The 27,363-nt window shown below is 44.9% G+C and overlaps 4 protein-coding genes across 5 annotated transcripts; 2 read left to right on the forward strand and 2 right to left on the reverse strand.

The window, feature by feature from the left end:
• Nucleotides 1–215: 215 nt before the first annotated feature.
• LOC135391995 (uncharacterized) lies at nucleotides 216–11,189 on the forward strand. The gene is made up of 14 exons (XM_064622597.1): nucleotides 216–432; nucleotides 496–648; nucleotides 781–955; nucleotides 2,503–2,748; nucleotides 3,306–3,427; nucleotides 5,168–5,345; nucleotides 6,135–6,204; nucleotides 7,045–7,203; nucleotides 7,268–7,349; nucleotides 8,280–8,447; nucleotides 8,560–8,634; nucleotides 8,706–8,808; nucleotides 10,212–10,253; nucleotides 10,317–11,189. Exons 2-14 carry the CDS (start codon nucleotides 502–504, stop codon nucleotides 10,472–10,474), a joined length of 1,725 nt encoding a protein of 574 aa, XP_064478667.1. The 5' UTR covers nucleotides 216–432; nucleotides 496–501; the 3' UTR covers nucleotides 10,475–11,189.
• A 708-nt stretch (nucleotides 11,190–11,897) lies between these two features.
• On the reverse strand, nucleotides 11,898–16,520 carry LOC135391996 (crossover junction endonuclease EME1-like). Of its 2 annotated transcripts, XM_064622598.1 has the most exons (12): nucleotides 16,094–16,520; nucleotides 15,903–16,029; nucleotides 15,167–15,361; nucleotides 14,873–15,031; nucleotides 14,709–14,807; nucleotides 14,475–14,578; nucleotides 14,089–14,209; nucleotides 13,914–14,029; nucleotides 13,469–13,483; nucleotides 12,679–12,853; nucleotides 12,168–12,224; nucleotides 11,898–12,092 (listed from the first exon to the last, which is right to left on the reverse strand). In XM_064622598.1, exons 1-12 carry the CDS (start codon nucleotides 16,360–16,362, stop codon nucleotides 11,982–11,984), a joined length of 1,548 nt encoding a protein of 515 aa, XP_064478668.1. In that variant the 5' UTR covers nucleotides 16,363–16,520; the 3' UTR covers nucleotides 11,898–11,981. The 2 variants fall into 2 exon arrangements, with proteins under 2 accessions (XP_064478668.1, XP_064478669.1); XM_064622599.1 differs by lacking the exon at nucleotides 13,469–13,483.
• A 202-nt stretch (nucleotides 16,521–16,722) lies between these two features.
• On the forward strand, nucleotides 16,723–20,483 carry LOC135391997 (large ribosomal subunit protein bL27m-like). Its single transcript, XM_064622600.1, has 3 exons — nucleotides 16,723–16,817; nucleotides 18,890–19,068; nucleotides 20,239–20,483. Exons 1-3 carry the CDS (start codon nucleotides 16,763–16,765, stop codon nucleotides 20,443–20,445), a joined length of 441 nt encoding a protein of 146 aa, XP_064478670.1. The 5' UTR covers nucleotides 16,723–16,762; the 3' UTR covers nucleotides 20,446–20,483.
• Nucleotides 20,484–21,954: 1,471 nt separating this feature from the next.
• On the reverse strand, nucleotides 21,955–27,348 carry LOC135391998 (mitochondrial uncoupling protein 4-like). Its single transcript, XM_064622601.1, has 10 exons — nucleotides 26,698–27,348; nucleotides 26,161–26,271; nucleotides 26,009–26,071; nucleotides 25,872–25,956; nucleotides 25,681–25,803; nucleotides 24,657–24,769; nucleotides 24,478–24,562; nucleotides 24,330–24,422; nucleotides 23,403–23,505; nucleotides 21,955–22,379 (listed from the first exon to the last, which is right to left on the reverse strand). The coding sequence occupies exons 1-10, from the start codon at nucleotides 26,798–26,800 to the stop codon at nucleotides 22,308–22,310; spliced, it is 951 nt and encodes a 316-aa protein (XP_064478671.1). The 5' UTR covers nucleotides 26,801–27,348; the 3' UTR covers nucleotides 21,955–22,307.
• Between the last annotated feature and the right edge of the window lie 15 nt (nucleotides 27,349–27,363).

A 27,363-nucleotide genomic window follows, 5' to 3' on the forward strand; every position in this document is an offset into this window, starting at 1 on the left:
TTTCAGGTAAGAAACCGAAACCGAAAAAAGGGTTTCTAAAAAGCTTGCATTTTGAAAAAAAGCTGATAGTGTATCATAAAAATCAAAGTGAATACCTAATAATATTAATCTTACTTGTGTAGTCTCACCCTCATCGCCTCTATCTATCATTCTATTCTATCTTGTTCGTTCTGCGTTCTGCTACGGAATACCGAACACACCTTCGTTACCCTCGTCCCCAATGACAGTGAAAATCCATCATGGCGCAGAGGGGCTGCCGTAACTCTTTTTTTCTGCCACGACCAAACCACATAAAATGACTTGAGCTTATTCTACACGCAGCTGTCATAGGTCGTAATGTGGAAATGTAGTTGTGCGAAGTGCTGCCCACAGCGTATAAAGGACACACTAACGATGGAACATTAATTTCTGCTTGGCCACGAAATCAGGGAAGTGAGTGTCCAGTGATTTTGACAGTAGAAAGAGACAGAAATACGATGTGTTGTATCTTTCCAGCAAAACATGAAGCTGAACGGTGTAGGCGGGAAGCACTACAGCCCGCTTCCTCAGTGTGACGATGAACCGATCACAGAGCCACCCCCTCACAAAACTCCAGTGCCTGGCGATAATAAAGTGCCGGGTGATCTTTCAACGGAACCCATCGATGAGGTGGATATTTCTGCATGCCGTCTGATTCAAGGGAAATTAAGCGAGAAAAATAGAGCATATGTGGCTCTGTCGTCTGCTTTTGTGCAGATTCATTTGATGATAGATAGTTTCATGTGTAGACTTATCTTACAGAGGGAGTTACCCATGTCCACGGCTCGGAAGATCTGCTTCGTGTTGAGTCTCATCGCTGCTGCTCTGTTTGTGGTGTCTCTGGGTTGGCTCATTCCCTGTCGTTACGGGGCACTCCTTCCGCTGGAGAGCGTACCCACGGTGGCTCAAGAGTGGACCTTCGACTTTAGTGGACTAGGTACCTACTCATTACGTTTACCACAGGGAATGCACAGACTTCCAAAGGCATCCAGTGCACGAAGTAAAATTATCTGATTCGTTAAAGGGAAAGTTTGCTCCCTACTGTAACAGATCATCTGCATGAGAATGCACAGCGCATGTGCGGCTCTCGTTCCGACTCAAAACAGCCGGAGCCATTACTACGCTCACACTACCACATACCATTTCCCCGTTCCTGGAATCTTTCCGTCAATGAGTGGGGCTACGGTTCACGGGTTTCGGCATTAAAAATGTAGGGAAAGGACCCATGAACGATAATGGACAACTTTAATGCAGAATGGCTGCACTGCACTCAAAAAGCGCAAGAATCACCTTTTTCCTCTTCTTCAAAACAGTGGAACGTAGCCTATTGGTCTGGTGTGGGACAGCAGGGAAGGCTACGGGGTCATGTTGTAAACGTCAAAAAACGAAATTGCGGCGCCTCCTTATGTGCATTTGCTTTGAGCCAGTAGCAGACGACATTCGAGAGTGTGTGCCACATCTCACGTAAATGGTCCATTGAAATGGATGTGTCTGGCAGGAGTATGGATGGATGGATAGTAGTGCCCCCTTGCACCTCTTTGTATTTTAACCCCAAACAACTCTCCTGTCAGCATCTTCACTTGAAATTCAGACATATTAAAGGACACAGGCACTTCAGGGCCCCAAAGAAATGACGTCCTCGCTTATTATAATGCTTGCACGTTGCATCGCCCTATTCTCACGCACCCTATTTTAAAGGGACTATGAAATTTCCCGAACCCCCATACTTTTTTTCGATGGAAACTGTTCTTCCCGCAGAGAAACTAATATGCCACAAATTTTTCCGGACGAAATCGCTCCACTCTGCGAGGAGCGCGCGCTGGAAATGTCTCTTCCGCGTTCCTCCTCTCCCGCGCATATTTCCCTGCCGATGGTGTAACTGTACGGACAGCACTTCGGTTCCCCGTTACGTCACCGGTGTTGCACAATGGCAAGTAATGCCGCGAGCTCGCGCTGTGGCTGCCGCCACTGCCGAAATCTGCCGATCACGCGAAAGCTGCTGTCATGGAGATTTCCACTCCCGATGAACGCATACGCCGGATCCTACGGCGCATGCTCCTGGCGGGATTCCTCGGCTCGGCGACACGTCACGATGACGTGTTGCTGAGCCGGCCGTGGTCGCGTCAAGTTGCCCGTTGTGTCTCCGCTCGGCAGCTCGCCACGGCGCGGCGCTAGCTGTCCTCCCTTCGCCGCTCCGTTTAAATTCGCTTCCGGGAAATCCGCTCGCGCGACGAAAGTAAAATTTCGGTTCTAGACTCAGAAAAATGTCTTCTTTCGAACGAAACGAAGAAAAAAATCGTTTCATAGTCCCTTTAAACCTCTCTCTACCTCTCTCTCTCTCTCTCTCCTTTTCACGCCGTTCGTTAGGTAAAAATCTGACCACGTGACAAAATCGTCAGACTACCTTTTCGAGTACTGGTGAAGCACAAAGACTTTAGCTGCAAGGTGTCAGAGTCCCTCATTCTTGCTGTGCTCGAAACGCAGTGTTGACCTCCAACCTGATGTCCAGCATTACACCCGAGCGAGGGTGCAAGTCGACGGTGCACCTGGGCTTCGAGCGGCCGGGCGAGACCCTCACCTGGGGATTGTTGGCCGTGGACGGCAAGACGGGAAACACGCTCTGGGAGACGCAGTTGTACGGACGGGTCGCGCACCACACATGCTACCATTTCTGCATTGCAGTAGGAGACGGAACATCGCCTCTGCTGGCGGCGCTCAACAAGTCTGACGGTCAGGCGTTTTATCAAATTTTTTTCTTCGTTCAGCCACTCTTTGCAAACAGTTACAAGCAGCATGTCATTAGGTAGTTAGTATTCATAGTCAGGGCCTTGGGAGATAGGGTAAGACCCGTTTTTTTACCCCCCCCCGATTTGCATCATCGTCACTTAGGGGAACAAACGAAAAAAAAAACCAGAAAAATAACTTTGCAAAGTGCCAATCCAGCTACCAATATAGGCACTGGAAAATGCTTTGCCCTGCACATTCAGCAAGGCCATTCCGCATCTCATGTTCATAAGAAATGCGAACAGCCAGCTTTTATTTTCTATTTTCCACCTGAAGATCTGCTTTTCTACCTGATATAGCTAATTTATAAAGATATAAGCCGAGATAAAGGCCGATTTTCAAAAAACTCGAAAACACAAATCCCCTATTTCATAGTTCATAGTCTTTAATGGAGTAGTCTGTGCCGCCCGGTACAAGAGTGGCTGCAAGTAAATGAGCTCTTGCTTCAACAGGGCGCTTTGTCGCAAGACATGCGCCACGAAACTAAAGGATCTTTATTTCAGGTACGGTGCTGTGGTACGCACACGACCATAACAACGCGACTACTATAGAGACTATTTCTGAGGTTGAGGTGGCACCGGACTGCAACGGAGACGGCATGCCGGACTTTGTTGCGGTACTGAAGGTTGGTGTCTACTATATCGCTGAAACGGTGGCACCACATTGATTTGTGTGCTAGCCGGATTGCTTCTCATGTGCTGTTACGTAACATCCCCTGTCAATTCTCCAAGGAAATCAGGTAGTGCTGTTGGTTGCAGCAAATAATTAGGGCCTGACTTTTTCGGGTTTTATTTTTGGCCAAATTTGGGGGGTAAATATCGGGTGATATTTTTCATTTGAAAATTCGGGTGTATTCGGGTTAAATCCCGTTACGGCATATTCTGTCGTCAGGAATTCGGGTGCATTCGGGCGATTTTTTTTTGTGTAATAAAAATTTGTCTTAACGTGGAACTAATGTTTAGCAATGTTATCAAACTTTATTTTAATGCACGCTTATGAGTGTGACACGCGACCCGGATGTTTTCGGGTAGATTCGGGTTAAACCCGAATTTTACAGACTTCGTTCGGGGGGTAAATATCGGGCGGATACGGGTTTAACCCTAAAAAGTCAGGCCCTACAAATAATGCATTTACCAACTGACAATTTCCGACCGAGTTTCTTGTCTTCTAGGAGCAATGAAATTGCTCTGAATAGTCTAGCATTTCAAACTTTTAGTCCAAGGTAAAAATTCAAATTTTTGCCAGAGCTCTGTTCTTGGTCAGAGCACAATAAATTCAGCAACATGAAAGTTTACGTGTGCCCATCAGATCCCATCAGATCCCATCACGTGCAAGACAGGTACCCGTGGATGTAACAGCACAGACGGTAATAAATTGTATTCCGAGGAAGGGAATATTTTCATGGTATGTTTTTAAAAAAATACTACACGTGTGAGGAGTAAATGTGTGTTGCGGTTTTGCGTCTTTTTCCTTTTTTGCTTCATACTTATTCCTAAACTATGTATTTGCCATCTGCCAAAACATCTGGATGTATTGCTTCTGTGTTGCAAAAAGAAAAAAAAAATGCATGGCAGGACCGACACTCTAAAACGGGACGTCTGGCTCACCCTAAAAATATTGGGTGTGAAAGACATTCGTTCTGTGTGTTGGATGGTGCCAGAAGTGCTTTAAAAACATATACAGGGTGTTACCCTATAAAAGTCTACCCGTGCCGCCATGCCGTATTCGCCAATTACTCAATGCAGGTGGCACATTGTGCGATCTTTATATAAAGCTCATAAGGACAATTAATCTTGGTAAATTTCAAAGTGATTGAGTGCCGCAGCACGAAGTTATAACTCAAAACGTGCAATTCCCATAGTCAAAACAAACAAGATGGCGGCGTTGAGAAGAGCACTTGACATGCTGCTCCCCACACGACAACGTGTCGCATATCCTGCCAGCCGGATGGAACTGCAGTTTTCATTTCGCTTTCGTGTAACTGTCGTATTTTGCTCAGAACTAAGCAACGTGAGGAACGAAAAATGCCGACGCATACTCAGCAGACGACACCCAAAAGAGATGTCGTCTGCTAACTGAGAGGCGCCATCTTGGCTGTTTTGACTACGGGAACCTCACATTTTGCGCTATAACTTTGCGTTAGGGTGCTCAATCACTTCGATATTTACCATGATGGAATGTCCTTATGAGTTTTATACGTAGGCAACACACTGTACCGCCTGCATTGAGTAATTGGCGAGCACGGCATGCCGGCGCGGGTAGACTTTTATAGGGTAACACCCTGTATATATATATATATCAGAAAGTCAGAATTTTAGAGTCCCAGCAGCGTCTCTGTCGTGTCTAAATGTTGGTGTCCACGCAGGTCCGATTTGCTGGCGAATCCAGGTGGGCAGCCACAGTGGTGTCAGGCTCGGACGGTCGTCTGGTTTCAACGCCCTTGCACCTCAGAATGTGCACCCAACGTCCCGCTCACGTCACCCTGTTGCCGAGGGATCAAACTGCCGATGTGTTCTTCTTTTGCCGTACGCTTGCAGGAGACGGTACGTTTCTCAGAAGCATAATTGTTATTTGGAATATTCGAAAATGCAGGCCAAGAACTTCTGATTTTATTATGTTATCTACTCGGATAATTGAAGTCAATGACACCCACTGGTACATTCAACAACGCTCAACTATCATTACCGGTACACTCAACTACGCTCACTTACCATTACCGGTACACTCAACTGTGCTCACTTACCATTACCGGTACACTCAACTACGCTCACTTACTATGACCGGTACACTCAACTATGCTCACTTACCATGACCGGTACACTCAACTACGCTCATTACCAGTAGACTCAACTACGCTCATTTACCATTACACTCAACTATGCTCATTTACCATTACCAGTACACTCAACTACGCTCATTTACCATTACCGGTACACTCAACTACGCTCATTTACCATTACCGGTACACTCAACTACACTCATCTACCGTTACCGGTACACTCACCTGCCGTTTCACTGCAACATTGGAGTATGCGTTCTCGGAAGCATATTTCATCTCCCTCGTTTGAGTCACGACATTTCCACATGAGGTCATCACCTGTTTCATCAAATGCTGAAGAAGTTGAGGTTATTGTAAACTCCAATGATCGTAAAATTTTCACAGCAATATAGGGAGGCATCAGGTATCAGGCCAGCAAGAATTACGAATCATTACATGCAGGGCCGCTCTCTGCAAAATACTGTGCAAAACTATATTTACTTTACCAGATTTTGTGCCGGTGTTTGCTTGCAAGGTGGCAAGGCTTGAAGGATGCTCCCATTTCTGCCAACAGGTGTCATATTCAAAACCACACTGAGTGAATTATGCAACGAAGGCCAACGCAACTTACAAATTATATGGAGGTAAGCGAGATGAATGGAATTGTTATTAATAGAGCTGTGCAAATATTCGAAATTTCGAATATGAAACGAATACTATCTGATGCTATTCGAATGCTATTCGCAACCTATTTTCTGTATTATAAATTTTCGAATATTTTTCGAATAGTACCGAAGCGAGGTATCGCTATTGCCATTCCGCAAGTGGGCTTCGCCTTGTTACATCTAAGGGCTAGGTGAAGCCCACTTCATGTTACCGGCACTGTTCTTTTGGTGTGCGGCTCCATCCTGCAAGTCGGCTTCACCTCATTACGTTAGAGTGTTGGGTGAAGCCCGATTTACACTGTTTACAGTTTTTGTCACTAACACTTTTTTGTCACACACACTGTCACTGTATTTTGTTCACTAAAGTTTTGTGAGCTCATGGTCAACACTGTACTCTGGGCAATGCAGGTTACACTAAATGCACTTCTAACTTCCAGAGTTATGTTCAGTAACAGATGGAAATACCAGTACGTGCAGTTTCTAAAAACAAGTACAGGAAATTTACGATGTAAATATAGAAACGAGGAGATGCACACAAAGCAGGCTGCATGGAACATGTTAACAAACTCTCAGTGCAGTTCATCTCGCTAAACTAGTCTACCATACAGAAAACGCTCACACGTTCGGAGCAGAACACCATCTAGCTAATGAGCACAACCCCCCCCCAAATACTTCACCACGAGGTATTCGAAATTATTCGAATTTCATTTATAGGCAAATGCCTGAAATTTCGAGCCCCGGTGACAACCGTAAGGCATTGCTAGGATGGGCCGGCCTTCACTCTTCTAAAGAGTAATGTGCGCTTCTATCATTTAACAGTAAAGCCAGCTTTAAAGGAGAAATAATGCTAAGGACGCTTACGGGTGACGACGCCCCTTCCCTCATCGTGGGCTGGGGGAAAGGGCACCTGATGCGTCTCACTGGACCACACTTCACGAAGCAGTGGAGCATCCACCTCGCGCTGGACTCCCCGATAAGGTGATGCCGGACCAGTAAACGTTGTCCACGCTCTCTCAACATTTATCTCTTACTAACGTTGCAGGACAATGCTCGTGGGGCATTTCAAGGCGTTTGCCATGTCGCAGCTATTTGTCGCCTCGGATCATAACGTCCATTCCACGCTGGTAAGTGCAAGATAGTGAAGTGAAAAATTCAAAGCTGCGACTCGGCTTGTATTGGCTTGGCTGTAGGTTGTTTTTCTGTCTTCTCTTCGGCACCAAAATGGGGCCTGTAATGTTGAGTGCTGCGAGCACGGGGGAATACGCAGCAGGAATCGAAGCACACGTCATGTTCAGGGTTAAATGATCATGTCACTGGCTGCAGCTGTTTCGCCTGTTCGCCCACCTATTGGTGTACTTGGTTAAACATCAGTGTAATGATCATTTTACAGTGAGCTGCTGTTATTATCCGATTATCATTATTATTATCATATTATATAATTATATAAAATATAATAATCGATTAATCTGACATTATTGGATCCAACGTCTGTTATTATGATATACTTCCGTAAATTTCTCAAAAACAACTTTATTCAGTTTCAGGCTGAAGTCTTCAGGAAATACTTTTTCAAAATTTGAGGAGTAAAAATCGGAGAGATAAACAGATGCTCTAAATTCATGTGAATTCGGGTGAGAAAAACTTCCAGTATGCTAAACTTGGGGAGAAATTGGGCTCTCTTACTCAAACGAACCGTACTGGTTTGGTACAAACGGTGATGTAATTGTATTCAATGCCAAACAAGCTTTCGTGCATTGGCTATAGACGTTTCAGTGAGGGCACTTTGCTGGGTAAAAATCGGGTGTCACCCTAAAGAGGCAGCCTTCAATTCGGGGAAGAATCGGGTTAAACCCTAAAACTTCATGCTCTATTTATTCTGCATTAAAATTTCACTGTTTATCTATACAATTTGTGAATACAACTTCAGTTAAGTTTCAGAATCGTAGGATCTGTGCCGGATAATCGCTTTAATTTCTGGCTACTTTTGATGTGTATCAATTGGAATTTTATATCACACATGCCTTTTGAATTCTTCAAATCTCGTCGTCGTCCAGTTCCAGCTGGTTGGAACAGCAACCGGACAAGTGGAATGGCGCATGCAGTACGACAATGCCACCGTGCATGTGGCACACCTGGTACCTGGTCTTTCCAAGTACGTGGACGGGGCCCTGCTCAAGGCAACGGTGAACCTCTCGGCTACGCGTCAGGACGCAGCCCTCTGGGTGATTTCATAGCTCTTGCAACTCACGTATCGCTGTCGGGAAGAGATTCCCCAAGAGTCCCCACGTACGGTTTGTTGCAGATGTCGCGTTTTTTACGGTCGACCTGTTTCAGGAAGAAAAATTGAGAGATCCAAATTATGCGTCCTATGTCAAGCTGTTCCGTGCAGGAAGCAGCTTTGAATCCAAGGTAAAGTGGAATCCGAGCCGAGCCAATCCGAGGCAAGGGAACTGAAGTAAAAATTATGCTTCTCCTCTTAGGATCTCAAGGTGAAGAGCCAAGAAGAACAATACTTTGTACTAGATTTCACCAACCACACGGTGGACATGCTCTCTCGCCTCGTCGTGCAGCAGCTTTGTATCGGTATGTCCTGTTCTGTTTCTGTGGTGATTGGACTGTGGCTTGGATTGGATTGGATTGGAAAGTGCATGGGTAACGTGATCGGCGTCTGCTCTGCTTTCTTTGTGACGAACGTTTTCATATGAACTGGTGTTTCAGTGCCATCGTCCGGTATTACATACCCTTTTAGAAATTTAAATTTAGACGCATGTAGATAAATAATATTTTTAGTACGTAATATGTTAGCTTTAATTGTCAAATTGTACACAGTCTGGAGCTGCTGACTGATGTGGAGATTAGGGTTTGTGTTCCACTTGAAGCTGCACAGTTTCATCCAGCAGAGTGCTGTAGTTTTTATTAGGTAAACAAGGAAAACAAACTGAGAAATTGAAAGAAAAACAAACAAAAGTGTTTTCGCATCTGGTTTCGGTGAGCTACTACACCTTGGTGAACACGGCAAGGGTGTGCTAGATGAGACGTAAAAATATTTTCAATTATGACTCCGAGCATCACGAGAAAGCGTGCAACAGCGGTTGTTTAGCTTTGATCCGGGTCAGACTTTCGCATTAAGCGTTTTCTAAAGGAGATTATAATGCTAATAAGCCTACACCAAGTAATTAAAGCAACAGTGTGGAGTTACTGCGGCCGAGTGGTTAAGATGTACGACATTTGTGCCAAAATCAGGGATCGGAACCGGAACTGAACCCGAACCGAAAAAAGAAAAAGTTATTTTCTGACGAACCAAAATGAACCCGAACAGTTTTTTTGCTTGTCCTGAACCGAAAAAATTTCTTACGGTTACCGGTTTGGAAATCGGTTCAGAGGTGAAATAATTGTACTACTGAATGACCTTTTTTTGACTCACCTGAAACGGTTATCTCACACCTTTTTCTTACAACCGTGTACGGTGAGCGTAAGCTGCCTTTCATGTATGAAAAATTACTGCCCATGAACCGGTTGAACCGGGACCAAAAAAAGTAGCTGTTCCAATCCCTGTAAATGTCCCGACCACTGAGGGATTTTTTTTGTCTGTGTGTGTGTGCGAGGGGGGTTCCCCCTGAGCTGAACCCGAACTGATATAATTCAACCGGTTCAAGCATATAATTTCGGTTCAGCAGAGCTGAACCTGAACCAATATGCCCGAACCCGAACCGGACCAAAAAAATACCGGTTCCGATCCCTGGCCAAGACTTGGAGGAGACCCAACTCTACTGTCTTGGAGATATTACCAATCTTCAGGACGGGACTCAGTTCAATTTTGCTTTTCGGGGACAGCTTAATACAAATGCTGACACATTTCCAAGTGAAGTCGGACCAGAATGCACAATGCCCCCCCGGGCAGCGTACCACTACGTCGCACACGGCAAGCTGCTCGTTAAACGCATGTCCTGAACATTTTTCTGAACAATGGAATAATGCTCTTTCAGGAGGAGTCTGCAGGCCGGACATTTTCTCCGACAAGGAAAACGGTTGGTATTTCACCAATTGGTACCGTAGCCCCGAGAGTCCTAACGAAACGCGTCGGGCGGCAGTCGCAATGCAGGTCCTGGACTGCAGTCCCGGCAGCTACTACCTGGCCTTTGCGACGACCTCCGCGAGCCGAGCGTCCAACAGCAGCGTACCCGAGGACACCCTCCTGAAAGTTTCACTCCTCACCCACCAGGCGGAACACTGCTGTGATATTCTCTAGGGGGTTTTCCAAGATGGATTTTTTTTTTTTTTTTTTTATAATGTCTCTCGGTTAGTTGGGCATGTTTAGGACAACACAAGGGGTGTTGCGTTTTTGTTGCCCACTTGCACAATTTGAAGGTTTTGGACCTCGGGATTTCACGTTCATATGCTCATTTTATCTGGTCACCGACGTTCGTTTATGTACGTTGTATAGATGGGTACGATAATGGGAAGTATTTTAAGTGCGTGGTACATCAGATAGTAGTACCTGATGTTATATTATAGTATTTATGTTTGTGCTTGGGATATATGCAGCAACAAAATTGTGTCAATATTGCGCGTATTTGAATGTTTCGTACCGTAACATTTCGCGTGTATCAGACTTCCTTCTCGGAAAAATTGTGCACCGTAAATTTTAAACTGACCTCGAAGGAGGCCACGACCTCGTGTTTGTCATGTATTTAAATGTGACAAAACATGTTAGGAAGATGAGTATTGACTCCAATGCTGCATGTCTAAAATGCACGTGCGTGCTCGAGATGTTTACATTATACAAATCAGTGGTGGGTCGGGAAGTATTGACGTGTGTATACACTCCACTTGCTTCACCTCGAGTATTTTTGTACCTATATAAATGATGCACTACAATGGAGGTTTCCAGGGCTACCCCAACGAGAGAGGTACTACCTTGCAGCTGACGTACAAAACTAGCAATTAAAAAGTTGCACATTTTATTTTATGTACAGTCTCGTCTTACACTTGTGACGTAGTATATTTGCTTAATGCCCCTGTCACATGGCAAATTAAATGACATTCACACTGAATGACATTCGTTCCATGTCGCACTGTGAAACCAAATGGCAATACGTACACGGAAATGACATTTTGAACCACATTTGCCCTCTTATAGCAACTGCATGCCCTGATGAGGAGAGAGGTAGCAAAACCAACGATAAACCGTTTGAAGAAAGTTTTATCATAAATTTAATGACCTTTGACATGAAGGAATACTTCAGAGGAGTACTCCCGTTCCCTGTTGCCGAGTGCGGTGCAGATATGCTACTTACTTGTCTTCGCTAGTGATACTATATGTTTGGCCCTGGTGTCTTAATTATCGACAGTAACATCATTTGCGAATCGCATTCTGTTTCTTTGTATAGCTCGATGCAGTAAAACGAATTACATTCGGTGCGACTGCCGTTGAGTTTGCAGTGGTATAACGTGAGTATGGCCAGTTTGACATAAGCAGTTATGTGCAGAAAACTGATTTGTGACGAAAAACAAAAAGGGCGTCTCTCATTGCGACACTGTCTGGAGGGTAATTTACGCCAGACATTAAAACTTGATCGATCGTTACTTCGATAAAATAAATGCGCGTGCTAATTTAGACCCCCGATCGTACGATGATGAAGTATCGGTACCAGGACGAAGTTCCACTAAAAGAAATGTTAAATAGCTATAAGCATATATATATATATATATATATAAAAAGGTGTACACCCCTCCAAAGATCTGAATGTGAAGAATCATTCGAAGAAAGCGCTTCCGTCTTGCGTTGTCAGAAAATGATGAAGTCTCGAAGACAGCTTCGGGCCAACCCTGCGCATGGTTGCCAGCGGTCCTTCCCCACGACGCACCTGCACCGTTTTGTCACCCGCGGTGTTAATAAGTGTGCTCGACGACGGGCACGGAAAATTTTTTACAGCACTTACAACAATATCTTGCAGAAGCAGCTGTGCGGCCTGTTCGCTGCCACAGGATTTATAAGCCTACGAGAAAAGAGAAAAAAAATGCGAGATGTACAAATTTTCACGACAGATTTTAATTTATTAAACCATCAGCATTAAACATCTGCACAATCTGACTGCATCGACACAAAATTTGGTATGTGGGGACTATTGCAAAGTATGTATTGATTATATTATGTATTCATTTGAATTTTATTTATTTCATTTAATAATCCATAAAGTATGCAATATAATATTAATAAAAATAAACACATAAAAATAAAGCACTACAAGTGGATCTCGTTTATAACGAACTTGACAGTCGTGCAAAAACTGTTTGTTATATCCGGCAGTTTGTTATAAGTGGAGTCTGCCTGCACCGAGTTAAATATGGAGCGTCGTTTACGATGTGTTTGTTACAACCGGAAATTCGTTATAAGCGGGGCTGTTGTAACCGGGATTCACTGTGTACGTGTCTTTGACAAGAAATACTTGCCCGCGCAAGACTGTGTGGCGAACGATACTCCGCGACGATGGCATCCGCCGCGTCCTTTCCAACGGCGGGGAACTGCTCGATCTGCGAGCGCCACGTCAGGACGGGGTCGTCGTGCTTCCGCGTGGCCCCTCCTCCGGGAGCAAGGAAGTGAAGGCTCCTGCGCTGCTTCTCTAGCCTGAGAAAATGGGATAAACGGCAGTATTGGCGTCTGGGACCGGCCACTTAATTAAAAAAACAAGAAATTGACTGGGGCAAATTGTTTGTGTGTTTGATGGCGCTTGTGGATTTTTAATTCTTAAAAAGTAATCGGACAAATTTTTACACTGAGTGTACCCTTGGTACCCTGGGGTTTTTGCATCCTCTTTTTTTTTTTTTTTTCGTGGACACGCTAGAGTAAATTCTGCTTATCTGGAGTCCATAACTGTAACTATGGAGTAACTGTAATCCGGAGTCCGGAACTATACTAGTTCTGAAACCACAGGAGTTAGCACTCTGTGCAATAGGAATTGGCATCAAGAAATTAGCGGCGCCCTCAGTTATATATTAATATTTTTTTCCTTTTGTGTCCTACGATCTGCCTGATCACTATTGTGCAGTCCCCTTGTATTCTTGCATGCCATACCTGTACTTTTATAAATATCTTTGTGAAATATTGAAGCCCTGGTCATAAACATGGGTTACATCCCAGACAAGATGACGGACTTGAGAGCCCCTGGAGTTTTTGTTCCAAAATTCAGAGGGAACCATGTGATTATAATTGGGGGAATATACAGTCGGAGAAGTTACTTACGTGTTCTGTTCAGGGCTGTGTGAATAGTAATTTTAAAATTGAAGTTAGTAGTTCTATTCCCGAGGCAAATACAAAGCAAATAGTCATGTGATCAAACTGACCACACACACACAAAGTTTGGATGTGAATTTTTTTTTTAATTTGAATTCCATGTTTGATTTGGGATTTGAATTGAACATACAATTATTTGGTTTGGTATTTCAAAAATTCAAATATCTGCACAGCCCTGGTTCGATTTTACTTATTTATTTTGAGTTGGTAAAAACGATCAGATAATCGACTTATACATTTCATTCTCGAATGATTTTGATGTGGCATTAACTAATCAGACAAATTGTTTACGTATACAATTTTCTAAAAGTAATCAATGTTCTGACCTTACGTACTACTGGAATTAATGCACCATTCCAGCTCCCCCAATGGAGTAGAAATAAAGCAGACATACTTGAATGGTCTCTCGGCAATAGCCTTGGTAAATGCTGCTATCCACTTTGACACTTGCACCATGGAGTCAACATAGTACACGTTAAACGGGTGAGACAGCTGCAGCCCAACTATAACCTGCGAATGAATATACCCTTGTTTGAGACTAATCTCAAAACATTTACCATTACAAGTACCATTTCAATCTCGTCCCTCGAAAGGGAGGGTCCATCGTAGGAGATGCCATTTTTCGGCGCCCTCGATGCAACACCCAAGACCTTGGCACGGTACTCCCTGTTCTGGCGATTCTTTTCTCGGCTGTAGACAAGGACTATTTACCCAAGCAGCACAACATCTTGGCCCAATATAGGTCCAATATTGGTGACACCGGCCCAGTATTGGCAATATAGGTCCAATATTGGCGACACCGGCCCAATATTGGTACACGATTGCACCAATATTGGGCCTCTATTGCCAATATTGGACCGATATTGGGCCTCTATTGCGAATATCGGACCAATATTGGGCAAAGAGGTTGTGCTGCTTGGGTAGGTGGCATGCCAAACAACTGACAACGAGGCACCTGAAGTATTTGTCGAGGCCGAGAATGAAACATGTCCGCCTGCCGTACATAGCCGCCATGTTGCCGAGATAGTCCGACAAGGTGGAAACGCCGTCTTTCTTTTGCTGGAAAAGTCACATAAACCATCACGTAATGGTTTACGCCGTGAAGGGCAACTTGATACACCAAAAAAATTGCCTTGTAAAAACACAAGAAAAATATGAAAACAATGGTAAATACAAAAAGCTTTCTCACCTCTCTCTGAGCCGCCACCAGGTAGAGGAACTGGTCTGCCGTCAAAACCCCGACCACCTCCTCCTCTTTTATTTCCGACACTGTCGTCGTGCTCGAGATCTGCGGTGCTCAAAGATCTCACAGCCATTTTGCTGGAGAGAAAGAAAGAAAAGAAAACCGCATACCGAGGAGTCTAGGGAGACGATTTCCCTCGTCCATGTTACAGTCCTCTCCAGGGGAAGGTCGGCAACACTGACACGAACATCCAGTGCGTGCAGTGCATCCGCCACTTCATTGGACGGTGCCAATTCCAAGAGGCCTTTGTCCAGTGTAACTTTGATGTACTGCAAAAGTCATATTTTCTACAGGAACACCTGATATATTGCATGCTTATTAGGGACTGTTCATGACAAAAGAACCCCGATGTCCTTTGTGGACAGCCCCTGTAAGGCGGGGTAACAGATACCTTATTTGCTTACCTTGAGGCAGTCTGAAGCACGGCAAGAACGTGCTACTTCTTGTTCGAGTGCCTTACGTTTTTTGGCTTCCTCTTTGGCTCGTTTAATGGCTTCACGTTCTTCTTTTGTTCTCCTCACTCGAACCTTCGTTCTTTCTTCAATCACTTCGCTCTCTGTCTCTGCTGTCTCCGTGGCAACATGTGGCACCACCTCACACTTCAGAGACAAGGGCATACTTTAAAAGGGCAACCGTAGCGTATATATGCTTCATAAAATGTATCTGCAACAACGTTACTTTGGATTTGGGAGACGACAACAGCAGATGAGCAAAACAGACGACGCATGACTTAAAGCCGACAGAAGCCGTATGTCGCCTGCTTTGCCAGAGATGTTCCAAAAGCTGGGTCTCATTACAACAACACAAAAGTTTCACTGACTTGGCATAGCATCAGCAAGTTAACTGGACATTTTGCCTCCCATGCAAGAGACGACATTGGTGTGCACGAAGCTGACAAGAATGATAAGTACATTGATGGAATCTCCTCTATGAAAGACGAAACATGTGATGAAATTGTCAATGTCGTCTGCTTTGTTGTCTGCCCTTGTTTTTCGCATTTTCAACAGAATATAACGGGTACCAAATGTACATGTGCGTTCATACAGGTCGACATCAGTAAAACGTTACACGAAACACATGGATATAAATTTCCCGCTTTCTTGATTAATCGTATGTCGTCTGCGTAAAGTAATAACTCACTATTTCGCAACCTGACGACGAATTGGACGGTGGTCTGGGTACTGCACTTATATTGTCGTTGTGGATCTGAGTGCTGAAGTCCGGCATGTGTTCCTCGTCGCTGTCCGATATATCGTGCACTGGTTTTCTGTAATTTTAACATACCTTTATTTGGAATGTTCGTGCCCCTTTTGAGCGTGCATGATACAGACCTTGGTGCGTCGCGCGTGTGGCTGTCAGGAACAGGACTCTTCACCCTGTGGATAAGAGGTACCAAAAGGCAGCAGTTATCACTGTCACTGTCCGGTGCTATTTGATTCGGAATATACGATGCGTCTTCTATTTCGATATCACTGTCATCACAGTCCGCAAACACTACTTTATTTTCTTGTAACTCCGAGGGACGACGCTTGTAGGGATGATTGTTATGACGGTTTTCCTCCTCATCAGAGTCTATAATGATGACATCAGCACTCGACATCCTAAGATTTTAAAAATTATGTCATTGATCGTGGTTACATAACGTCACTGACTGAACTGTCGCCCTCAAAATGCTGTCTTGGAGGCAGATTTCCGCTGTTTCATCTCATCCCGCCATACAGGCGAAACGAAAACGATTTGGATTGGACTGGCTTCACGGCTTCACGTCATCAAACAAGTAGGTTAGCAGAAGTAAAAGCGGAAGCCGGCGGAAGCAGTGTAATGAATCCGCGATGAGTATATCGAAGAAAAATGTGCGTACAATAAAGTTGATACCATATATTTGCCTACTTTGTAATTAATAGACATAATATGTTACAGCTTTTACCTTGTTTTTGTTTTTATGTTACTCTTTCTATCCTTTCTTTCTCGCCATTCCTCGTACTTCCTCGGAATCCAAGATGGCGTCAATACTCGGACGCCTTATTGCTTTTCTTCCACAGAGACCACTGCTCGGTAATTATTCCTCCTTTTTCTAAATCGGTTCGAGCACACTGCTGTAAAGCGCATTCAAAGTATCACAATGGGGAAAAGAGACAATCGATACGCGTACATGAATCCGATCGCCTTGGCGCGTTCTCGCGGACCTGTGCAGACGAGCGGTCCTTCGATTAAGGACTACATGAACAGGGAGAGGCCGTCCTGGGAGGAGATCAAGGCAGTGATCAACAAGAAGAAAAAGGAATCCAGTACGTTGGCCGCCTGGGAAGAGCACATGAACGAAAAATTTCAGGAGGAACTGCGAAAAAACCGCGAGAAAATCCTGCGAAAGAGGCGCCGATCCCCGTCGAGTTCATCCTCGGACAGCGAAACCGTCAGGAAAGAGGGTGAAAAATGCGACGTCTGCGACAGGAAGCGGAAAAAGCATAAAAAGAGTAAAAAGCACCACAAGAAGAAAAGGAAGCACGACTAGAAGTATAGTTTGGTTAGTGCTTCGCGGTTATGATGGCACATGCGTTTTCTGTGTGGGACAGCAGTGGAACTTTGAACTTTTTTTCAAGACAAGACGACCACGCATTGTTTTTGGCCCCCAGTGCGGCAAACGGGACATTTCTCGGACGTGTCTTCTAACATGCAAAATTGCAAACTCGTTGTAGGTGGAGGTATACAGCATGCACCACAAGCACGTTTGAATGGGCACAATAAAATTGAATGAATTTTTAACCATCAGAGCACAACTTGACCTCTATGTGGAACATTTGGAACAGATACGACGTGAATTCTCAATCAGTACATGGCCAGTAACGTGCTTATTTTATGCATCGCGCTGCAGGGTATCACGTGAAAGACTGTATTCAGAACACACGTCCACACCTTGAACACTGTTTTCTCGTTGCAAAAGAACAGAGTTATCACCACTTGAGGCCATTATGTTGAGGATAACAGAAAAGTGGCAGCCTAAAGTCGATTCTCATATTGTAGCCACTGGTGGTAATGTCTGTGGCAGATATACAGGGTCTACTTAAAGACTATGAGAAAGAGGGTTCCAAGCCAGGAGTGCCAGTAACGGTTGCACCCAACTGTCCGTCAAGACCCACTGTGTGTTCCTAGGCCATCGCCTGTAACATGGTTGTCATCGAGCCTTCCAACAAACATAAATGCTGTGATGTCACAGCTCGTAGTATATTTCCTTGATACATGCGGTCCGCCGGATCGTGCGTGCCAGTATTGTGGGAAAAGTTATTTTCCCACGCAATCATAGTTGGCAAGATTGGAACAGTCGAACATAGGTCCTGACACAAGACGGAAGATTTGGCCGTCGCCATTGGTTCTCCTAAGCACGTGACCTCTCCCAGTTCTGTTTGTTACACCAGCCCCCGCCCCTGTGGCTGTGAAACCTGGAAAGGAGGTTCACGTCCATGCAAACGACCGTGTTGTACGTTTATGCGAGGCGACTCGAGGCAAAGCTTAAAACCACCCCTCTAAAGTGCAAAAATGTGATGGGAATTGATGTTCTGTGGCTGGAACACATAGAAAGGACAAACACATACAAAGCCTCAAGTGCCTAAGAAATTAATGATAACATTTTTTGCATGATGAAAGAAGGAAGTCACTGAAAAGGTTAGCCAGCTGTAGGACTCGAACCCACATCTTCTGGGTTACCGATCCAGCGCTCATACCAGCCCCTGGTAGAGGCCCTGGGCAGGTAATCCAGAAAGTGTGGACCATGAAAGCAATAGTACAAAAGGAACGGGATTAATCTGTGTTGTAAGCCGCATTTGTGACTCGTGCGTAAAAGAAAACCGCAACTTACGCTTTCCTCTTCAAGGGGAGCAACGATGGGGGGGGTGGCCTGCCATTTTGTCTCCTCAAGCAACGTGCCCAATCATTACGGAAGAGCGTTCGAGGAGACCAATAACAGGCTGTTCCGCATCGTCGTGATTTTTTTTAGGAGGAGAGGAAAAGCGCAAATTGCAGTTTTCCTTGGCGCATAAATCACGAACGAGGCGACGGATTCTTGCACTTCACTGCCCCTTTAAACGTAGACCAACCTACAGATTTTTTCCGTAACTGCGCTGCTTGAACAGGTGCAGCTGTGTCCCGCGTGGAGAGCGTCCGTGGGGCCGCAAAGGGAAACAAGGCGTGCCATCAGCGTAAGCCTCGTAAAGGGAAGCACTACGGCATCAAGAAATGGCCGGGGACGACCGTTCACATGGGGGACATGTTGGTCAAGCAGCGCATAATGCGCTTTCATCCAGGCCTCAACGTACGTACCTTCCTTTGCACGTTACTATCGGGAGTGGCTGAACTAGAAAAAAACTGCGCATAGTTCCAATGTTAAGGACATTCGAGTATTCCCCCCCCCCCAAAAAAAAAAAAACATACTGTCCAAAAACACCAAAAATGTCACAAAACAGCCCCTCCCCCCTTTTTCCCGTTGAAACTCCCACAAAAAAAAGGGGGGGTGGGGTTCTGTTGGAGGTGCTTGGAACGTAGAATTTGCAATGGCAACTTTTAATTTAACGCCAGACCGTCGCGCGACCTTGGCTGCCTTTAGTTCCCCTTTTTCCTTTCTTTGACCGAATTCCTCGAAGTCCACTTGCAGGCTGTGTCACCCGTTTTTCCGTGACGCGCGTTTTTCTGCGTTCACTTTTTCCATTTTCTTTCCCCCTTGCCATTTGATGTTCGCGTGATTACCACTGGACGGATGGATAACTTAGTACAGATGGAGGCGAAAAAGAAAGTAATGAAGAGACGTGGGAAGTCGTATAAGGATTAAAAACAATTGCTACTTTTATTACATTAAAAAATTTAATGGGAGGTACTAGACATAGATTTACAGTTACAGTTAGGGGTCGACGTTCCGGCAGTCAGCGCTGCCTTCAACAGGACAGGCACCGTTGACTGCCGAAACGTCGACCCCTAACTGTAACTGTAAATCTATGTCTAGTACCTCCCACTTAATTTTTTTATGTAATAAAATTAGCAATTGTTTTTAATCCTTATACGACTTCCCAAGTCTCTTCATTACTTGTAGTCTATATATATGTGTGTGTGTATGTGTGTGTACATGTATATCTAAAACAGTGTCTTTTACACCTGAAGAAATGTAGTCTCCAACATGAAAGCTTGTGTGTAATAAAGACGACGGCTTTGCTGTTTGTATTCCATCCGCTTTTCGGACGTCACCCGTATCCTTATACATCCCTCCGCTTCATTTAACGCAACACAAAACTGTAACGAAAAAATGTTACACAGACAACCGGAAAGACGAAATTTCAACGCAAGAAAAAAAAAGAATTTTATCGAGGATTTCAGCGATTATACCGTAATTTATCGCGAAACGTCGCAAGAACGGTCGTGAATCGCTCCTACGGAATTGAATGCCGAGGGGGAGACCCTCTCATGCCTGCGCCTTTCTTTATCCCGGACGCAGGTGGAGTTTGGTGTGATGAGGCACAGCCTGTACGCGGCCGTCGATGGCAAGGTCGTGGTCAGCACAGAGCGTGTGACCCCCCGGTGGGACAACCCTCGCGTGCAGGAGTTCTACGAGGGACAGGACGTCACGCACCTGCACAAAAAGTACTTCCACGTCGTCCCGGAGCCGCAGCCGCAGGTCTTCAATCTAGTAGCGCAAGTGTAAAAATTTGACTACCATTAAAGCTGTTGCCTAGTCCGAAATTGTCCGCAGCGTAGTGTATGTGCGCGATATAATTAGGGAGTGACTTTTTCGGGTTAAACCCAACTCCGACCGGTTATTCCCGCCCCCGAACTGACCTGCGACCAATTTGGGTTAGACCCGATTTCTCCCCGAATTCCAGTCACTATGAAATCCTCCAGCGACGCTTCCACTGGAGACGAACAAAGGTTGCCACGTGTAACGCGTGTAAGAGTGGGTCACTTGCGTTCCCAGCAATACACCCATGTGTGTCAACACGGTCTATGCCTTCGGGGATTACCGCTGGAAGGTCACGATCCCGAAAAAAAAAAAGAGAGATTAGAAAAGGACTTAATAGACAGGAGGAGAAACAAAAACACCCAATAACACCCGAAGGCACAATGATCGTCCGATTTCTCCCCGAATTACAGATTTAAAAATAGCTCCCGATTTGTACCCTCCCGAATCTGAGAAAGGCTAATTTAACCCGAAAAAGTCGCTCCCTAGATATAATTCGGCACCACTTACGGCATTCGTGTACAGTGACCCCTCATTAATATGACCCCCGATAATATGACGTACTCGCTTTACGACTGTCTTTCTTGGGAACCGTTCCGCCGCCACGTAAATCCATCTCGTTAGTATGGCAATCCGCTTATCCGACTGTGGCCGAGATTTATTTGTCGCAAGCAGGGTCAAACACGGGCATTATGCTCTCGTTATTACGACCACGTCACACGACCCGCAGAGTAGCCCCAGGGAGAGGCTACACACACACGCCTCAGGAAGAAGTTGACACGCGTTGAAGTGGGACGCCAAGGAGGTTTGGGATGACTCCCGATGTTGTTGACCTCGGAATGACTCTTAGCGCTTTTCGGACTGCCAAAGCACCGTAGTGCTTAAAACAGCAGTGACCACGAGACCAGGCCACCTGTACCGATGCTGTTGTGCACCTAAGGGAAGGCCGGAACGCAGCGGTCCCTGAGGTCAGCGGATTGTGCGTTTCTCGTTTGTACGACAATTCGCTCCATGACCAAAATATGCGGGAACGGTGGCGGTGACATTAACGAGGGTTCACCGTAAAAAGATCGTACCGCTCATTTTTCTTTGTGTGTTCAACATAACTAGGGCCTGACTTTTTCGGGTTAAACCCGTATCCGCCTGATATTTACCCCCCGCACGAAATCTGTAAAATTTGGGTTTAACCCAAATCTACCCGAAAACATCCGGGTCGCGTGGCACGCTCATAAGCGTGCATTAAAATAAAGTTTGATAACATTGCTAAACATTAGTTTCATGTTAAGACAAATTTTTATTAAACAAAACAAAGAAAGAAAACCCGAATTCCTGACGACAGAATATGCCGTAACGGGATTTAACCCGAATACAACCGAATTTTCAAATGAAAAATATCACCCGATATTTACCCCCCGAATTTGGCTAAAAATAAAACCCGAAAAAGTCAGGCCCTAAACATAACATGCGGGACAACTATTCAAACTGTGACAATAGTACTTTTACTACACTGACTAACGGTACACTAATCTTGCCATAGGCAACAAAAAATGGCGGTACAGCGAACGGCGTGAACCGTGTTGCCACGTTTGCATTAATAACGTTGGTCTAAAAATAAGGTATTTTGGGTAAAGGTGGTAAATAGGCGTCTCTCTCTCTGTCTGTCTGTTTACCAGCACGAGTGGCATAATTCTATCCAGCTTTGGGTTAGCATCTGATATCACAGGTGAAAGAAACAAAAACCATTCTGTCAATATTCGATTCCATCGTGAGCAAAAAATAAAGGCATTTTTCTTGGACCCGAGAGGAAAACGTCGGATCGACGGAAACCCTCAGAAAGAGGAGACCCCGCTGAAGCGACGGAGTTCCTCGTAAGTGATCCAGAAGGTGAAAGACCATGGTGCCTGAAAAAAAAAAAAAAAAAGATGTCTTTGTTAGAGTGACAGTCCGTACTCAAACCAGAATTTATGAAAAAAAAAAAAAGTTCCTCGCGATAATTAGACACCCCACCGTGCAAAATATTTCAATAAAATCCTCAGTCCGTTATTTCTACTCGTGTTTCATCGTGCTCAGCCGTAAAACTAAGACCAAACGAACACACACGGTTAATTTCTCCGCACGTGCGAAATTATGGGGCTAGGGCTGAGTAAAACTTTGTATGCTGCACCTATGGGTAACTGTGAATCACAATCGCATACGGATCTAATTAGTCCACGACACCATAGTGTCCCTTTACATTTCTGAAATCTTAGCCATTAACGATGTAATGTGTTATAACTAGGGCTTGGAAATTTTCACTAAAAATGATGGAGATGATGGCAGGCATTTAGGGCCCCAATGACACCTAAATGGGCAATAAAATAAATAAATAAACACATTAATCTGGCACGCTCTTTGGCTGTGTTAGTGTTTTAGAATTCTCCACGCAGGAAAACGGCCTACAATCAAGCTATATTGAATAATGTCGTGTTTTCTGCCCCCAATGATCTTGAAAGGACAAGCAAGGACAAATCCCTTGATCAAATACGCGTAAACCTCTCCTAGCAGACCGAGGTACTGAAGGAAATCAAACGAAAAAAAAACAACAACAACAACAAAAACAGAAGGGGCAAGCACACGGAAACTTAAAGCAAAATGCAGCACCCAGCATGAACCGGAAAGGAGCACTTTCACCTCCAGAAAAGGCTGTTATGGCACTTAAAAATGCTAAAAAAGGCTACAACTCAACAGAGTCGATAAAAAGGCAGGCATCCCCAAAAATGTCACATCTAGGCGTTTCTCGGCAAGTGCCTCAAATGCCGCGATTGGAAGAAGTCTTTTCGATGGAAGTTCTGGGGAAATTCTGGTCAAATTTCTTCCCAAAACCTTCCTCTCTTCCCTAAATGGGAGAGGATATGCTTCCCTCTCACCAGAACTGGTCTGCTTACCATTCTTGCCCAAATTGGAAAGAAACCCTTGTAGAGCGCAATGAAGCCCTCGCCACGTACAGTCTTCATAAGGCAGTCCAGGGGAGACTTGTATAAAAGTCCTCTGTAATATTGGCATTAATAACATTACTCTTTCAAATGTTTAAGGTGGAACTTGCCTTCCTCTGAGCAGCATGCAACCTGTTTGAAGCACTGCATACAAAAAGTGTTTAGCATGAGATGCTGACTGGACAGTTCAAATATGAATCTTGGACAACACATGAAGCAGACGACAGCAACCATACGCCGTACGGTACCATAAAATTTAGTTTCTATTTTAAAGATATATAGCATGGTAAGTATACTTAATGAGTGTAAGGAAGACACATGAAGCAGACGACAGCAACCATACGCCGTACAAATTTAGTTTCCATTTTAAAGATATATAGCGTGGTAAGTAAACGTAATGAGTGTAAGGGAGACACGTGAAGCAGACGACAGCAACCATACGCCGTACGGTACCGTACAAATTTAGTTTCTATTTTAAAGATATATAGCGTGGTAAGTAAACTTAATGAGTGTAAGGAAGACACATGAAGCAGACGACAGCAACCATTGCCGTACAAATTTAGTTTCCATTTTAAAGATATATAGCGTGGTAAGTAAACGTAACAAGGAGTGTAAGGAAGACACATGAAGCAGACGACAGCAACCATACACCGTACGGTACCGTACCAATTTAGTTTCCATTTTAAAGATATAGCGTGGTAAGTAAACGTAATAAGGAGTGTAAGGACAACACATGAAGCAGACGACAGCAACCATACACCGTATGGTACCATACAAATTTAGTTTCCATTTTAAAGATACATAGCGTGGTATGTAAACGTAATAAGGCGTGTAAAGTGTAAGGAACAAGAACTGCTAGAGTCCCGAAACACCACCCACCTTCCTCTGTCGTCTGTCGGTTGATTCATTACCCTAGTGCGAATGACGTCTGCCGGAGTGGCCAGAGTGGCCGCGACTAGTCCAGACATTCCGCTGCAACGTGTTCGCATCATCAACACGACGACTGCTGCGCCGAATGCAAAGTTACCTTGCCAGAGAGTGGGTCACGTAGTTGTCTTCGAGGCTGGTGTGCTGCAGGACGAGTCGTTTCCCGGTATCGTACGTCGTCAGGTCTGTAGAAACAGGTCAGGTCTTTCAGAGTTGCCGGCATACTCTGGCGCTACGATCAGATTGAAAGAAGGCATCCGGACAAATGGACGTTGTTACCTCCGAGGTTGACGAGCGCCGCCCTGTAGATGTTTGGCGTGCACCCCTTCCACAGGCCTCGGACACCGCCTTCGGACGCAATTTTTTTAAACGCTTTCCACGTGCTCTCCACCCTGCCATCAAACGATTCAAATGTCTTTCTAATGTCCTTTCTGACATCACCCCAAATATTTGGCTCTTTCAATATCATAATTAAGGCCTTGCGTGTTCGGGTTTTATGTTTTTTTTTTAAATCGGGAGGTAAAAATTGGTTGTTTACGGCAGGAGTCGTAAAACGGGGTAAAATCGGGGCAATACTGGGTGGAACAACAGAAATTTGGGTTTAAAAAAAACGCTTCTCGCATTTTAAATGAACAATACAATACGAAGTAAAAAGCAACACAAAAGTCCTGTTAACTCTGGGATTACACTGAGGGAAGATAAAATGGGTAGAAACACTTTATTACAATTAACATGAACAAGGCTTTCGTGCAGAGCCTGCAGATGTGGAACAGCTGTGCAGAATGTGCAGTGCTTAGCACTCTCCATTTTGCAATGTTAAATTTGGGGGCTTTTTTGGGGTTTTACCGGGTGTTACCCTAAAACACAAGGCCCTAATCATAATGGATGAACATTCTGTGAGCGTGTGTCTGATAGCATATAAATAATCGACAAATCCCTGCGTATGCGAATTTTTTTACGTATGATATATGCGCATGTTGTAATTCTATAATATATGCATTTTCATTTAGTTTGGCCCGCAACCCCGTATAATGTCCTTCGGGGACCTTTCGGGGACCTTTGGAGTATGTCGAACAAATAGAATAAAACCCTTCGGGAAAAGGCAACAACAGTGACCAAAGACCGTAACTAGTTACGGAAGAGCAAACGTATCACTAATAAAGCTCGCCTCGGAGTACAGTCGGTGACGTATCAACTTTGCTCAGCTCAAACCAAACCTTACGCCGTATTGAACCCCCACAACTCCTAATATTGAACAAGGTCTGAGGATAGACTAAACAAGCGACGGAACATCGTGGCCTACCTAGGCGGCAGCCCCATAAGTCTCCTCCGTCCTTCTGTCTGCATCTGCACCTTGACCAGGTCCGTGGGGCTGGCCAGGAACTGCCCGAAGCCACCGGCCACTACGCCTACCATGACACACTGCCTGCAGCACAAGTGGCCTTGATGCCCGAGGTTCTTCAAAAATGCAACCACACGTGTGACCTTGCTTACCACAGGGGCATCCTACGGTCTCCGTTCTTTCGGAGGAAATGGTTTCGCATGGCCTCGTACAAATTCATACGGCAGCCACTGTAGACTGAAAGTGGGGTTTATTTTTCGTCTTCCCGTCTTTCGATTAACAGACTCACTCAGATGCCTGTAGATGGCTGGTGGAAGGCCCTTCCACAACTGCACAATCCCCTCTTCTCGTACTGCGTGATACCGAGAAAAACAGTTTTGATCGTTGTACGTAATCATGCACGGTCAACAACAGTTGTTGGTCTATGTTCTTAACACTTGCCTATTCCAAAGAGTGTCCGAAAGAACCCTCTGTGCTGGACCTTGTGGCCCTTGGCCATCATTTCTCCTTGGACTTGCAGACGTGTCTTTACGATGTCCAGCGGGTAAGTCGCTGTCGGGGAAACAAGTGGAGAAACCACAAATTGAAGTCACAAGGAACACATCGAAGGCACAGATGCAAGATGCCACAAATGGTAAAGCGACGCAGCTACAAGAGGATGCAATATTTAATTCTGCAAAACAATGTGAAAATATGTGTAACAGAGCTCTGTCTGCCACCACTAAAACTGCACCTGGGCACCCAATCCGAAAGCGAGGGGTCCAGGTTGGAACCCCTCATTTTCGTTGCGAACGCCTCAGTGTGCCGCGATTGGTGCGTGACACTGTCATGTGACGCAAATTGCCTCCCAGCCAATCAGAGCGCACCGATGGAAAACGCCGGCAGAAGATGCGAACGATCCGGACCGTGCGAACCTCTAATCCTGTCGCGCTATCGCTCATTTATTTCCTCGAGCAAGTGTGGAGAAAGGGAACATACCTGTTTCGGCGACTGCTGCTGCGGCAACTGAGAGCACATACTTGTACCAGAAAGTATCTAAATAGTGTGGTTCCGAAGGTATCCTTGCGATTGTTGCTGCCATGCTGAGGATTTCTTCCTTATGTCAGGCTTTAAATGCTTCAAAACTAAGATTCATGCCGGTTTCTTTTCTACGATGCCGAACTCCCCATTGACCTAATTACCAGCAAACATGACGACCCGCTGGAGAGCTTTCTTCCATACATAACCATGGCTCTTCATTTGAAGCTGCTGTATCACATGGTAGTCAGCCCAAGAATGGCACACACGATTATCTCTCTAGAGCCCTAGAGCTGTAGAGGACGGCCGTGAAGTACATCTCCGCCAAGAAAAAGTGTTCTCGGTTCGATGCATAGTAGTCTCATCATTCTTGCCATAGTTTGCTTTCAGGTTTTTTTACAGCGTGTAATTTTAGCTTGCATTTATACGTATGGGCAAAACTGCAAGTTGTCGACAGTACTATATAAATAGCACAATAAAATATTGCGATTTCGTGCTTAACGTCGTTCGAGGAACACCTGAAAAATTGGTTTTCGTTTGTACTAATCAAAAACCAAAGAAAAAAAATCTGATAAGAAAGCCCTGCAACCGAACGCACATCGCGTCAGCGGAATGTTATTACTGGTT

The sequence above is a fragment of the Ornithodoros turicata genome, chromosome 4, assembly GCF_037126465.1.
Source record: "Ornithodoros turicata isolate Travis chromosome 4, ASM3712646v1, whole genome shotgun sequence".
Taxonomy (NCBI): domain Eukaryota; kingdom Metazoa; phylum Arthropoda; class Arachnida; order Ixodida; family Argasidae; genus Ornithodoros; species Ornithodoros turicata.